The following is a 14,685-nucleotide window of genomic DNA, read 5'->3' on the forward strand; positions in this document are numbered from 1 at the left end:
TCTGCTCCACCTCCTCCACCGCCGTCTGCTCCACCTCCTCGCGCTCCTCCCGCTGGTGCTCCTCCGCCTCCCCGAGGACAGCGGCTGCTGCCGCGTTAGCTCGGAAGAGCAAAGCGAACGCGCGCGAAAGGCTCCGGGTGAGAGGCCACGATCCCCTTAGGTTGACTCAGACTAAAATAAAACTTGGGGGGGTAGGGGGGGGAGGGGAGGGGGGGTGATATGGCCCGGCGGTGGCATGTTCGAGATTCGGTTCGGATCTCGCAGGCCACCCCAGCGATTACGTGAAAAGAGTAGCCCATCGTGGTCCATGTGAGTGATGTTTTAAACATTGACACTGCGCCTACATCAGTTGGGACCGCACGTAGCAGCGACAGTCTCCTCCCGACTGGCCCCCACTTGCAGGCCGGGCGTCACGTGGTGCAGCACGAGGACAGCTGCCACTGGGAGAGCTGACGGGTGCCCTTTCAAACGTCTGAGGTGTAAAACGTAAAGTCGCTCATCGTCGCGCGAAGAGATGGCCCACGACAAGGACGCCGCGTAAAACAAATAATTTTGATTTAAAGCTTTCGCGACTGCAGTAATTCATATTCTTAGCTCTTTCGGTAAAGTCACGTTGAAGGGAAACAATAAAATAATAAAATATATAAAACAATAAAAATTCTGATGACGACTGTTTGTGTTATGGTCGAAACGTCGTGATAATTTTTATTGTTTTATATATATTTTATTATTTTATTGTTTCCCTTCAACGTGACTTTACCGAAAGAGCTAAGAATAGAAACAAATAATTATTTAACTTAAAACTCGGAACCATCCGTCCGTCCGTGTGTCCATCCTCCCGCGTGCCCGTTTCTCTCCCCGTGCTTTTGAGTGACTTCGCGTTATCGTGCAACGCGGCACGGGGTGACGCGAGACGGTTTAAGTCTGGTCGAACCGAGTCCTCGCCCACGGGTGGCGGAACGAGTTAAATTCATGGGAACAAAAATCCCGTGCTGGTGGCGAGAGAAGAGCGATAGGGAGGGCGACTGACCGCCAGCGAGCGACCGGAAGCCGATCGGCGATTCACCGGATCGTCGATCGCCTTCGACGCCGCTTGGCCCTCGAGCGCCGTCGCTCAAGGGCCAAGCGGCGTCCATCCCCGGCGCTGACGGCGTGTCCGCGCGCGTCCGTCCGTCTGCGTGTCCGTGCCCTCAGGTGCGATACCTGAACCGCGCGTTCCTGCTGCTGCGTCGCCTGCTGCCGCTGGACCGCCTCCGGCCGTCGCGGGTGGCGACGCTGCGTGCGACGGTTCGCTACGTCGGCCTGCTGCAGGCCGTGCTGGCGGAGACCGCCGCGGCATGCGGCTCCTCCCCGCGTGGCGCGTGACAGCGCGGGGTGTGTGTGTTTGGTGAAGGGTGTCCCGCCGACTCGGCCAGGTGCGTACACGTAGGTGCGTGTGAGTCGGAGATGCGGGAGCGGGGGGGGGAAGGACAAAAACAGTTCTAAGTAATCTTCTTTGGTTCTTTCGGTAAAGTCACGTAGAATGAGAATAAAATAATAAAATAACACAATAAAATTCTCACGACGTTTTGGTCACAACGCAATGCATTGTTGTGAAATGTTAAACTTTAAAAATCTTAACTATTTTTTTGTGCTTCGGAAACGTGTACGAAAAAGGGGGGGGAACCCGCCCCTCTCTCTGGACGAACAGCGTCGACAGACAGACGCCTTCGAGATGAATCGAAGCGTCTGTTTCCTTGATGGTTTATGGCTTGAGGAAGACCCGAACAGAACCAGGACACAAACACACACACGAACGCACACACACACACAGACCACGCCCCCCCCCCCCCCCCCCCTTTTCCACTGCGCGAAGAGAATTGTCTTTGAATATAACGGTCAGCCGCATTTTCAAAAGTCAGTCAAGAGTGAAGCAGCGAGTCAAGACAGATCAGCGAGTCAAGACGTCCACAGGACGAGCAGTCGCATGGAGCGGCTGGCTCCGAGCCTCGCTGAGTAGTGAGGATCGCATGAGTCGCCATGTATCAACAAAAGTGAGTCATACAGCAGTGGAGAGAAACTGCTATCAGCGAATCAGCGCTGAGAGCGCTCGAGCATCTCCACAGAGAAAGCACGTGCAACGTAGCTGAACCAGCAGCGGAAAAGCTTGGACAGCCGCCAACAAATTCAGCAAACCAGCGACCAAGCGCGGTCCGAGTGTGCTTCCTATTTCAAAGACAATGAGTTGCTCCAGATGCTTCGTGGAACACAAAAACACCGTTTGACCTGTATCACAAGAACAACGGGTCTCACCTGAGTTCTCTGTACAGGTTACTTACAAAACACACACACACGCACTTTGTCCTAACATCACTTATTCAATGTTTGACCTTTATAAATAAAATGTTGCATGTACACACAGGAATTTTAACAAAATTTAATTACTGCAGTGAAATATACTGCATCAGATAACATCTGATTAAGAAGCTACTTGAAAAAAAATATGCACCGTCTGCTTAACAGTGGATGTAAAACATACTATTGTGTCATTCAAAACGAGTAGGCCATTGCATGCTGGCGAATTCTAAACATTAGTGACAAATTACACAACTGAGATGAAACATCAATCATCGCCCCCTACTGACAGCCTCTTGTTCACATACTCTTTGGTTCTTTCAGTGAAGTCACGTAGGCAGAAAAAATAATAATAGATCACGACGTTTCGATCGTAACACAAGCGGTCGTCCTGAGGCGGAAAAAATAATAAATGCAGGCCGGTGCAGGGCCACCACCCTGTGCCACACAGGGGCAGCTGCTACTTGGGGATGCTCTTCGAGTGTTTCAGACGAGGTACAATACAAAACTCGGAGATGCCGAGGCGGTTAAGCAAGCGCCGAGTAAATGCAATTATTATAACATAGTGAATGCTTGGGAGCTTATTGTCTCTCGCTCCTGGTTAGAGATCTACCCAACCCACAGGTCCACAAAGACTGGCCGCCCTTACTCTGCAGGTTGAACTAGGAACTGAGTGTCCAACTTCACATTCTTGTCATTAAAGGCCTGTGACAAAGGTGCATCCATTGTAGCGACATCGTCTCAAGCTTACACATCTACCGGGTCTCCACTTGACTTTGTATTGTCTAGGAGCAAGTCCACCCACACCTCCACTTCCACAAACTGCTGGGGGTTGCCTCGCTCTGCCTCAGTCAGAATTCTCCTCCTGCTTCACGATGTGAAGGTCCCATTTTGGAGTTGAATCTTCATCTTCACATTTTATCTTCACTTCTTTGCTCATCACCTCTTCACATTTCACCATCACCTCTTCATATTCCACCTTTATACCTTTAAAAGTGTCCAAGCTGGGATTTTCGTCCGGTTCTTGTTTCATGAGGGATGGGCTCATTGCGGCACTTTGACTTTCACAAGCTGATTTCAGACTCCGACTCCGCTCCTTGTGATGCTTTTGTGTTCTCTGGTGTCTTCGAAGATTTGATGAATCTGCAAACGGCTTCCCGCACAGAGTACACTTGAAGGGTTTCTCTCCCGTATGTGTTCTCTGGTGTTTTACAAGAGCAGATGACTGTGCAAACGCCTGCACGCACTCACTGCACTTGAAGGGTTTCTCTATCGTGTGTGTTCTCTGGTGTACTTCAAGATTTGATGAACGTGCAAATGCCTTCCCGCACAGAGTGCACCTGAAAGGTTTCTCTCCCGTGTGTGTTCTCTGGTGTTTTACAAGACCAGATGACCATGAAAATGCCTTCCCACAAACACTGCACTTGAACGGTTTCTCTCCCGTGTGTGTTCTCTGGTGTGTTTTAAGAACAAATGAACCTGAAAATGTCTTCCCACAAACACTGCACTTGAAGGGTTTATCTCCTGTGTGTGTTCTCTGGTGTATTACAAGATTATATGACTGTGTAAACGCCACCCCGCACATCGTGCACCTGAAGGGTTTCTCTCCCGTGTGTGTTCTCTGGTGTGTTTTAAGAGCAGATGACCGTGAAAATGCCGTCCCACACACACTGCACTTGAAGGGTTTCTCTCCCGTGTGTGTTCTCTGGTGTTTTTTAATATTAGATGAATCTGGAAATGCCTTCCCACACACACTGCACTTGAAGGGTTTCTCTCCCGTGTGTGTTGTCTGGTGAATTTTAAGAGCAGATGACTGTGAAAATGCCTTCCCACAAACACTGCACTTGAAGGGTTTCTCTCCTGTGTGTGTTCTCTGGTGTATTACAAGATTATATGACTGTGTAAACGCCACCCCGCACATCGTGCACCTGAAGGGTTTCTCTCCCGTGTGTGTTCTCTGGTGTGTTTTAACAGCAGATGACCGTGAAAATGCCGTCCCACACACACTGCACTTGAAGGGTTTCTCTCCCGTGTGTGTTCTCTGGTGTTTTTTAATATTAGATGAATCTGGAAATGCCTTCCCACACACACTGCACTTGAAGGGTTTCTCTCCCGTGTGTGTTCTCTGGTGAATTTTAAGAGCAGATGACTGTGAAAATGCCTTCCCACACACAGTGCACTTGAAGGGTTTCTCTCCCATGTGTGTTCTCTGGTGTTTTTTAAGAGTCGATGAATCTGAAAATGCCTTGTCACACACAGTGCACTTGAAGGGTTTCTCTCCTGTGCGAGTTCTCTGGTGCTGTGTCAAATTTCCAGTCCGATCCGTGCCGTATGCACGCTGGTCGCATTGTTGACTTGTCGTACCGAGCTGCTGTGCTGAGTGCATTTGCTCCATCAGACCAGGGTCAGCTGCAGACAGAAAATAAGAATATCCACACCATCGACACGTCAGTATCGAGCCATGGAGGAATTAATATATACAGTAACACGTGACTTACACGTCTATATTCATTCATATATTCATGACTAGCTGCACTACCCGGCTTCGCCCGGGACTTGGATCCCCACGTCCGGTCGCCTTTGTCTCCCCAGTGGCGATGTTTACACCACAACAGTTACTCGTTTAAGGCTGAGTCAACCTAGGGGAGGCCCAGAAGCGGTTCAAATAATCGTCACCGGTGGTGGCCGTGAGCGGGAATCGAACTCGTGTCGCCGGGTTCGTAGCGTGGTGTAGCGCTAACCGCTACACTACAATGAGTTACTCTTCCACACACACACACAGACACACACACAGACACACACACACAGACAGACACACACAGACACACACACACAGACAACGCTAACCGCTACACTACAATGCGTGACGCTTCCACATGCGAGGGTCACGTGACAGATTTGACGTCACAGCTCACTTGCCGTCCAAAAAATCTATACATTATTGAGCTCCCCTCCCCCCCCCAACAAAAACACAAAAGTGTATTTGTATAATGTTTGCACGGTGTACAGTCTGGAAAGTACCCACATGGCAAATTTCCAGTTTGTTGCATGTCGGGAAGTACGCTAAACATTTTGAACAGACAACACACACAATCACAACTTTGCCTTTTATATATATTTGGAGATGCAGTGAAAAACTTTCTCAAAATTCATCACGCGGTTTCAGTTTTTTGATTTTCAGTTTTATTTATTTTGGTTATAGTCCCATGAGCCATTCGGCTCTTGAATCGGGTGCAACCACAACAAGCAACAAAACAAAAACACGACCAAGAAAATCATCTCAGTGACTATGTGTGACTGTGCAAACAGCACTGTCATGGTACGCAATGAGAGGGCAAATGTCACAAATATTCCTCTAAGCCCTCGCATCTTCAACATTAATGTTGCCATAGAAACGTTGTGGGGTGTTTTGCTTCATTTAAAAAAAGATAAATTATTATCTGTTATTTTCATTTTATTTTCTATCTACGTGACTTTACAGAAAGAACCAAGAATATTAATTCCTGCAGTCACCAAAGTTTTAAGTCAAAACATTCACACACGTTGACAAAGCCCCACCTTGTGTTGTTGTGGGCAGGTCGCTTCTGATAACAAGAGCGGTATAGCAGCTCAAGCGGGCTTGGCCTGGTGAAAAAAATAAAAACTGCGTGAATATTTACAATAAAACAAAGTTACAAAGTGGCGAGCCGGGTGAAGACAAATTAAACTTAAGAGAGATAATTAAAGTGAACGCAATCAGGCGAGGGCAGGAGGCAAGGCCCCGCGTGGCTAGGCCCCGCGTTGTAAAGTTCCAACCTGGACATCGATTCCCATGCTCGCTGCTACTCAACTGACATCCCTACGAGAGAGAGCGAGGCTCTACCTTGGTAAACAACAACCACCACCACCACGACAATTTCTCACCTCGGATTTCAGTGCAAGCGCGCACACGGCAGCTTCCTGTTGCCTCGCGACAGCAGGAAGTAGCTTGACGTCACTTCCCTCCCACGAGCGGCTAAATGAATAAATTATGTTAATGAGGCCGGCCCAAACTGGGAGGGATGTGTGTGTGTACACTGTGTGTGTGTACATTGTGTGTGTACACTGTCTGTGTACACTGTGTGTACACTGTGTGTGTACACTGTGTGTACACTGTGTGTCTACACTGTGTGTACACTGTGTGTGTCTACACTGTGTGTGTGTGTGTACACTGTGTGTCCGCATTGAACCGAACCCCCGGCAAGGCCATCCACTTAATGACGAGAGAAAATTCACACGAAATGTCCTTTTCAATGAAGTCTTCCAGATGTAAATTGATACAAGCTTTTAATGAAATAAAATTATCTAATTCAAAACACAACACAATTCAAAGATGTTTCATTTTAAAACTTCAAAACGGAGCATGGGGTACTTGCGTGAATGCGTCCTTCGTGTGCAAATGCTGTGACTTTCCTGGCCTGAAGGCCGTCAATGTGTTGGACCATTATTGGTGCACAGCGTCTCAACAACAGCAGTGGGGTTTGCTTCAACCGATAGGTAACGAACATCCAGACATCATTCATAATAAAGGTTTTTGGGTTAGATCGCGTTTATTTATAAATGTGTCGTAACCCTCCACCACCCGACACGGCCAATCAGCAAAGAAAAGTGTCACGTTGACAAAAGACAAATAATTCACTACTTCAGCCCACCGGTGTGTTGAAGAGTTAATCCACATTTACAGTTTGAGTACGACGTTTCGCTGGTAAATACTTCCAGCATCATCGGGCAATTCGCCAGAATGATAAAGCCCTCGCTTGCTCCCGGTTTTATATAGAGCAGAAGAGTGACGTCATCACTTAACTCATCAGGTGCAGTGATTAGAGGCGGAGGGGGGGGTAATGTAATTATATAATCGATTAGTAATCAGTCATTGGTTATGATTAGTAATGAGTTGTAGATTAGTAATTCTTTAAATCAAAATGTAATGTGTATTATTTAGTAATACGCTTCCAGGCCGCACTAAGCCGGTAGCTGTCAGAGCGATTAAAGTTATTCTTGTTCCTCTCAATTTCAATGGATTCTCTAATTAGTCTTTGCCAGTAATAATTAGTTTTACACACCACTGCAACATTGTCAAAATCAATTGAGTGTCCTTGTTGACAAGCATGTTCTGCCACTGCCGACAGTTGTGTTTGAGATAATTTAATATTTCTCTGATGTTCTTTTAGTCTTACGCTGTTACGTCCCGTCTGCCCAATGTAGCAGCTGCCACATGAACAATTAATCCGATATACACCTTCTGTTGATAGTTTAGGTAATGCGTCTTTAGTGCAAGATACTAGTTTTTGAATTTTGTGTACTGTACCAAATCTTACTGTAATGTTTTGCTTTTGCAAAACGCGGGCTAATTTGTCAGTTACTCCTGAGATATATGGAATTTTTATTGTTTTAACAATCTGGTCGCTTTCAGTAGTATTGCTTTGCGATCGTGATTTGGCATTCAGTGCTGTTAATTTGAGCATTATTGTAGCCATTCTGTCGTAGTGCGTCTTTAACGTGTTTAATCTCTCTCACTAGACTCTCACCATCTGACACGGTTTTTGCCCGATGTACGAGCGTCTTGATAAGAGAGGATTTTTGAGCTGGATGATGATGTGATTCTGCATTCAGATAGGCATCAGTGTGCGTTTGCTTTCTGTAAACGCTGTGTGTTATTTTACCGTTTAGGCCATGTCCAAGCAAAATATCTAGGAATGGGAGTGTGTTATTCACCTCCATTTCCATGGTGAACTGGATGGCCGGGTTTTGTGCATTGAGATGATTTAGAAAATCATTAAGTGTATCTTTACCATGTGGCCAGACAACCAAAGTGTCATCCACATACCTAAACCAAAAGGATGGTTTTAATGTGCTCGAGGCAAGTGCTCTTATTTCAAAGTTTTCCATGTACAAATTTGCTATAGCAGGGGATAAAGGAGAACCCATTGCTGCTCCTTCCTTTTGTTTAAAGAAATCCCCTCTCCATAAGAAGTAAGTGTTATTTAAGCAATGGCCAGCAAGTTTCGGAATATCTTTTTGTAAACCGGTATTCTTTACTAGTGTATCAAGTAATTTAAGCGATTCGTCCACTGGAACCTTAGTGAATAGAGAAATCACATCAAAGCTTACCAGAATATCATCAGGAGTAAGTTTAATATCTTTAATCACATTCACAAGATGTTCTGAATTTTTTATGAATGAAGATGTCTTACCGATGTAGGGCTGTATTTGTTTGGTTATATATTTTGCTAATTGATATGTGGCAGAGCCAATTGTACTGACTATGGGTCGTAATGGGATGCCGATTTTATGAATCTTTGGTAGCCCATAGAGTCTAGGTGGTTTTGAGGCCCTTGGCTTAATTAGGTATTGCTCATTTTTAGGGATTAATGAATTTGCAATTATTGCAGTGGTCTTACGTTCTAAAGTATTAGTTGGATCTCGTTTAATTTTAATGTAGGTACTTTCCTCTAGTAAATTTCTAATTTTATTATCATAATCGGCTCGTGACATCAGTACAGTAGTGCGGCCTTTATCAGCTGCTAGGATTTGGATATCCTTATTTACACGCAGCTCTCTTAAGGCTTTTGCCTCGTTAGAGCTAATATTTACTTTTGGAACTTTGCTATTCTCAATTATTTTAGCAACCTCATGTCTAGTCATCTCTGCCTCATTATGTGGAAGGAGTCTAACTGCTGATTCTACCTCAGCAATTATCTCATCCACTGGAATTGTGCGTGGGGTAACGGCAAAGTTAAGGCCTTTAGAAAGGATAGAGACCATGTCACCGGTTAATACAGTGTTGGTCAAGTTCAGTACAGTTTTGTTTTTACATTTTTGGTTTTCAGTAGGGATTTGTTTATTATGTAGTCTAGAAAATTTATTAATTTGGTTAGTTTTTGTTAGTTTAAACACATTATCAGCCGATTGTTGTGTTATGTTATCGATTATATTCCAATAATGCATAGATACACTATTGCTTATATCTAAGTGTAACTGCTTTAGCGATTCCGAAATGTAAGATAATTCACTCCTATTGTGCTGTATTCTCTCTATTAATAATAATTCGCTAGCTTTGTGTAGTATTTGGTTAGCTTTAGAAGACTTTATGTGATGTGTTATTTTAACTGCGTTTGGTATTACCTTTGAATCTCTGCACCTTTTGAGGAACGCCAGTGAAGATATCAATTTCATCCGCTTAATGCGAAGCTTCTCCAATTTTCTGGTTTTAAGAAAAGTATCCTCCCCATAGAGGTTAGTCAGTTTAACACGTAGGCTTTCGCGACCAATATTATTCATAATAAAGGTTTTTGGGTTAGATCGCGTTTATTTATAAATGTGTCGTAACCCTCCACCACCCGACACGGCCAATCAGCAAAGAAAAGTGTCACGTTGACAAAAGACAAATAATTCACTACTTCAGCCCACCGGTGTGTTGAAGAGTTAATCCACATTTACAGTTTGAGTACGACGTTTCGCTGGTAAATACTTCCAGCATCATCGGGCAATTCGCCAGAATGGTAAAGCCCTCGCTTGCTCCCGGTTTTATATAGAGCAGAAGAGTGACGTCATCACTTAACTCATCAGGTGCAGTGATTAGAGGCGGAGGGGGGGGGTAATGTAATTATATAATCGATTAGTAATCAGTCATTGGTTATGATTAGTAATGAGTTGTAGATTAGTAATTCTTTAAATCAAAATGTAATGTGTATTATTTAGTAATACGCTTCCAGGCCGCACTAAGCCGGTAGCTGTCAGAGCGATTAAAGTTATTCTTGTTCCTCTCAATTTCAATGGATTCTCTAATTAGTCTTTGCCAGTAATAATTAGTTTTACACACCACTGCAACATTGTCAAAATCAATTGAGTGTCCTTGTTGACAAGCATGTTCTGCCACTGCCGACAGTTGTGTTTGAGATAATTTAATATTTCTCTGATGTTCTTTTAGTCTTACGCTGATGTTACGTCCCGTCTGCCCAATGTAGCAGCTGCCACATGAACAATTAATCCGATATACACCTTCTGTTGATAGTTTAGGTAATGCGTCTTTAGTGCAAGATACTAGTTTTTGAATTTTGTGTACTGTACCAAATCTTACTGTAATGTTTTGCTTTTGCAAAACGCGGGCTAATTTGTCAGTTACTCCTGAGATATATGGAATTTTTATTGTTTTAACAATCTGGTCGCTTTCAGTAGTATTGCTTTGCGATCGTGATTTGGCATTCAGTGCTCTGTTAATTTGAGCATTATTGTAGCCATTCTGTCGTAGTGCGTCTTTAACGTGTTTAATCTCTCTCACTAGACTCTCACCATCTGACACGGTTTTTGCCCGATGTACGAGCGTCTTGATAAGAGAGGATTTTTGAGCTGGATGATGATGTGATTCTGCATTCAGATAGGCATCAGTGTGCGTTTGCTTTCTGTAAACGCTGTGTGTTATTTTACCGTTTAGGCCATGTCCAAGCAAAATATCTAGGAATGGGAGTGTGTTATTCACCTCCATTTCCATGGTGAACTGGATGGCCGGGTTTTGTGCATTGAGATGATTTAGAAAATCATTAAGTGTATCTTTACCATGTGGCCAGACAACCAAAGTGTCATCCACATACCTAAACCAAAAGGATGGTTTTAATGTGCTCGAGGCAAGTGCTCTTATTTCAAAGTTTTCCATGTACAAATTTGCTATAGCAGGGGATAAAGGAGAACCCATTGCTGCTCCTTCCTTTTGTTTAAAGAAATCCCCTCTCCATAAGAAGTAAGTGTTATTTAAGCAATGGCCAGCAAGTTTCGGAATATCTTTTTGTAAACCGGTATTCTTTACTAGTGTATCAAGTAATTTAAGCGATTCGTCCACTGGAACCTTAGTGAATAGAGAAATCACATCAAAGCTTACCAGAATATCATCAGGAGTAAGTTTAATATCTTTAATCACATTCACAAGATGTTCTGAATTTTTTATGAATGAAGATGTCTTACCGATGTAGGGCTGTATTTGTTTGGTTATATATTTTGCTAATTGATATGTGGCAGAGCCAATTGTACTGACTATGGGTCGTAATGGGATGCCGATTTTATGAATCTTTGGTAGCCCATAGAGTCTAGGTGGTTTTGAGGCCCTTGGCTTAATTAGGTATTGCTCATTTTTAGGGATTAATGAATTTGCAATTATTGCAGTGGTCTTACGTTCTAAAGTATTAGTTGGATCTCGTTTAATTTTAATGTAGGTACTTTCCTCTAGTAAATTTCTAATTTTATTATCATAATCGGCTCGTGACATCAGTACAGTAGTGCGGCCTTTATCAGCTGCTAGGATTTGGATATCCTTATTTACACGCAGCTCTCTTAAGGCTTTTGCCTCGTTAGAGCTAATATTTACTTTTGGAACTTTGCTATTCTCAATTATTTTAGCAACCTCATGTCTAGTCATCTCTGCCTCATTATGTGGAAGGAGTCTAACTGCTGATTCTACCTCAGCAATTATCTCATCCACTGGAATTGTGCGTGGGGTAACGGCAAAGTTAAGGCCTTTAGAAAGGATAGAGACCATGTCACCGGTTAATACAGTGTTGGTCAAGTTCAGTACAGTTTTGTTTTTACATTTTTGGTTTTCAGTAGGGATTTGTTTATTATGTAGTCTAGAAAATTTATTAATTTGGTTAGTTTTTGTTAGTTTAAACACATTATCAGCCGATTGTTGTGTTATGTTATCGATTATATTCCAATAATGCATAGATACACTATTGCTTATATCTAAGTGTAACTGCTTTAGCGATTCCGAAATGTAAGATAATTCACTCCTATTGTGCTGTATTCTCTCTATTAATAATAATTCGCTAGCTTTGTGTAGTATTTGGTTAGCTTTAGAAGACTTTATGTGATGTGTTATTTTAACTGCGTTTGGTATTACCTTTGAATCTCTGCACCTTTTGAGGAACGCCAGTGAAGATATCAATTTCATCCGCTTAATGCGAAGCTTCTCCAATTTTCTGGTTTTAAGAAAAGTATCCTCCCCATAGAGGTTAGTCAGTTTAACACGTAGGCTTTCGCGACCAATATTATTCATAATAAAGGTTTCTTGCACTAAAGACGCATTACCTAAACTATCAACAGAAGGTGTATATCGGATTAATTGTTCATTCATCGGTAAGACATCTTCATTCATAAAAAATTCAGAACATCTTGTGAATGTGATTAAAGATATTAAACTTACTCCTGATGATATTCTGGTAAGCTTTGATGTGATTTCTCTATTCACTAAGGTTCCAGTGGACGAATCGCTTAAATTACTTGATACACTAGTAAAGAATTTCGGAATATCTTTACAAAAAGATATTCCGAAACTTGCTGGCCATTGCTTAAATAACACTTACTTCTTATGGAGAGGGGATTTCTTTAAACAAAAGGAAGGAGCAGCAATGGGTTCTCCTTTATCCCCTGCTATAGCAAATTTGTACATGGAAAACTTTGAAATAAGAGCACTTGCCTCGAGCACATTAAAACCATCCTTTTGGTTTAGGTATGTGGATGACACTTTGGTTGTCTGGCCACATGGTAAAGATACACTTAATGATTTTCTAAATCATCTCAATGCACAAAACCCGGCCATCCAGTTCACCATGGAAATGGAGGTGAATAACACACTCCCATTCCTAGATATTTTGCTTGGACATGGCCTAAACGGTAAAATAACACACAGCGTTTACAGAAAGCAAACGCACACTGATGCCTATCTGAATGCAGAATCACATCATCATCCAGCTCAAAAATCCTCTCTTATCAAGACGCTCGTACATCGGGCAAAAACCGTGTCAGATGGTGAGAGTCTAGTGAGAGAGATTAAACACGTTAAAGACGCACTACGACAGAATGGCTACAATAATGCTCAAATTAACAGAGCACTGAATGCCAAATCACGATCGCAAAGCAATACTACTGAAAGCGACCAGATTGTTAAAACAATAAAAATTCCATATATCTCAGGAGTAACTGACAAATTAGCCCGCGTTTTGCAAAAGCAAAACATTACAGTAAGATTTGGTACAGTACACAAAATTCAAAAACTAGTATCTTGCACTAAAGACGCATTACCTAAACTATCAACAGAAGGTGTATATCGGATTAATTGTTCATGTGGCAGCTGCTACATTGGGCAGACGGGACGTAACATCAGCGTAAGACTAAAAGAACATCAGAGAAATATTAAATTATCTCAAACACAACTGTCGGCAGTGGCAGAACATGCTTGTCAACAAGGACACTCAATTGATTTTGACAATGTTGCAGTGGTGTGTAAAACTAATTATTACTGGCAAAGACTAATTAGAGAATCCATTGAAATTGAGAGGAACATGAATAACTTTAATCGCTCTGACAGCTACCGGCTTAGTGCGGCCTGGAAGCGTATTACTAAATAATACACATTACATTTTGATTTAAAGAATTACTAATCTACAACTCACTACTAATCATAACCAATGACTGATTACTAATCGATTATATAATTACATTACCCCCCCCTCCGCCTCTAATCACTGCACCTGATGAGTTAAGTGATGACGTCACTCTTCTGCTCTATATAAAACCGGGAGCAAGCGAGGGCTTTACCATTCTGGCGAATTGCCCGATGATGCTGGAAGTATTTACCAGCGAAACGTCGTACTCAAACTGTAAATGTGGATTAACTCTTCAACACACCGGTGGGCTGAAGTAGTGAATTATTTGTCTTTTGTCAACGTGACACTTTTCTTTGCTGATTGGCCGTGTCGGGTGGTGGAGGGTTACGACACATTTATAAATAAACGCGATCTAACCCAAAAACCTTTATTATGAATAATATTGGTCGCGAAAGCCTACGTGTTAAACTGATCCAGACATCAATCAGCAAGGAGCATTTCTATTCCTAGCTAGAAAAAATTTACGTCAACACGTAAGACAAAACTACAATTCGTGTTGTAGAAAATGTACCTCCTCCTATACGTGTAACTTTCAAGTGGTATGCCTTGTAACTGATGAATGATCCAAGCGTGCTCCCTACTTCAAAGACGATGAGTTGCTCCAGAGGCAGACGCTTCGTGGAACAGAAATATACCCTTTGACCTGTATCACAAGAACAACGGATCTCTACTGAGTTCTCTGTACAGGTTACTTCCAAAACGCACACACACACGTTGTCCTAACATCACTTATTCAATGTTTGACCCTCAGACAAAATGTTACATGCACACGCAAAATCAGACACGGTATTCATTCTAAATCATTGACGGGCATATTAACAACATTGAATTACTGTAGAGAAATTGACTGCATCACGTTACATCGTATTAACAATAAGTTATTTTACAAATACGCACC

General features: G+C 42.8%; 1 protein-coding gene and 1 pseudogene across 1 annotated transcript; one reads left to right on the forward strand and one right to left on the reverse strand.

Annotated features, from left to right (window-relative positions):
* The window catches only part of LOC142915635 (uncharacterized), a 139,867-nt pseudogene that overhangs the window by 30,012 nt on the left and 95,170 nt on the right, over positions 1-14,685 (forward strand).
* LOC142915626 (uncharacterized) lies at positions 2,292-4,739 on the reverse strand. Its single transcript, XM_076061348.1, has one exon. It carries the CDS (start codon positions 4,727-4,729, stop codon positions 3,182-3,184), a length of 1,548 nt encoding a protein of 515 aa, XP_075917463.1. The 5' UTR covers positions 4,730-4,739; the 3' UTR covers positions 2,292-3,181.

Source organism: Petromyzon marinus, unplaced genomic scaffold, assembly GCF_048934315.1.
Source record: "Petromyzon marinus isolate PM22_M1 ecotype Great Lakes invasive population unplaced genomic scaffold, UKy_Petmar_22M1.pri1.0 PM_G_Scaffold_33, whole genome shotgun sequence".
Lineage (NCBI taxonomy): Eukaryota > Metazoa > Chordata > Hyperoartia > Petromyzontiformes > Petromyzontidae > Petromyzon > Petromyzon marinus.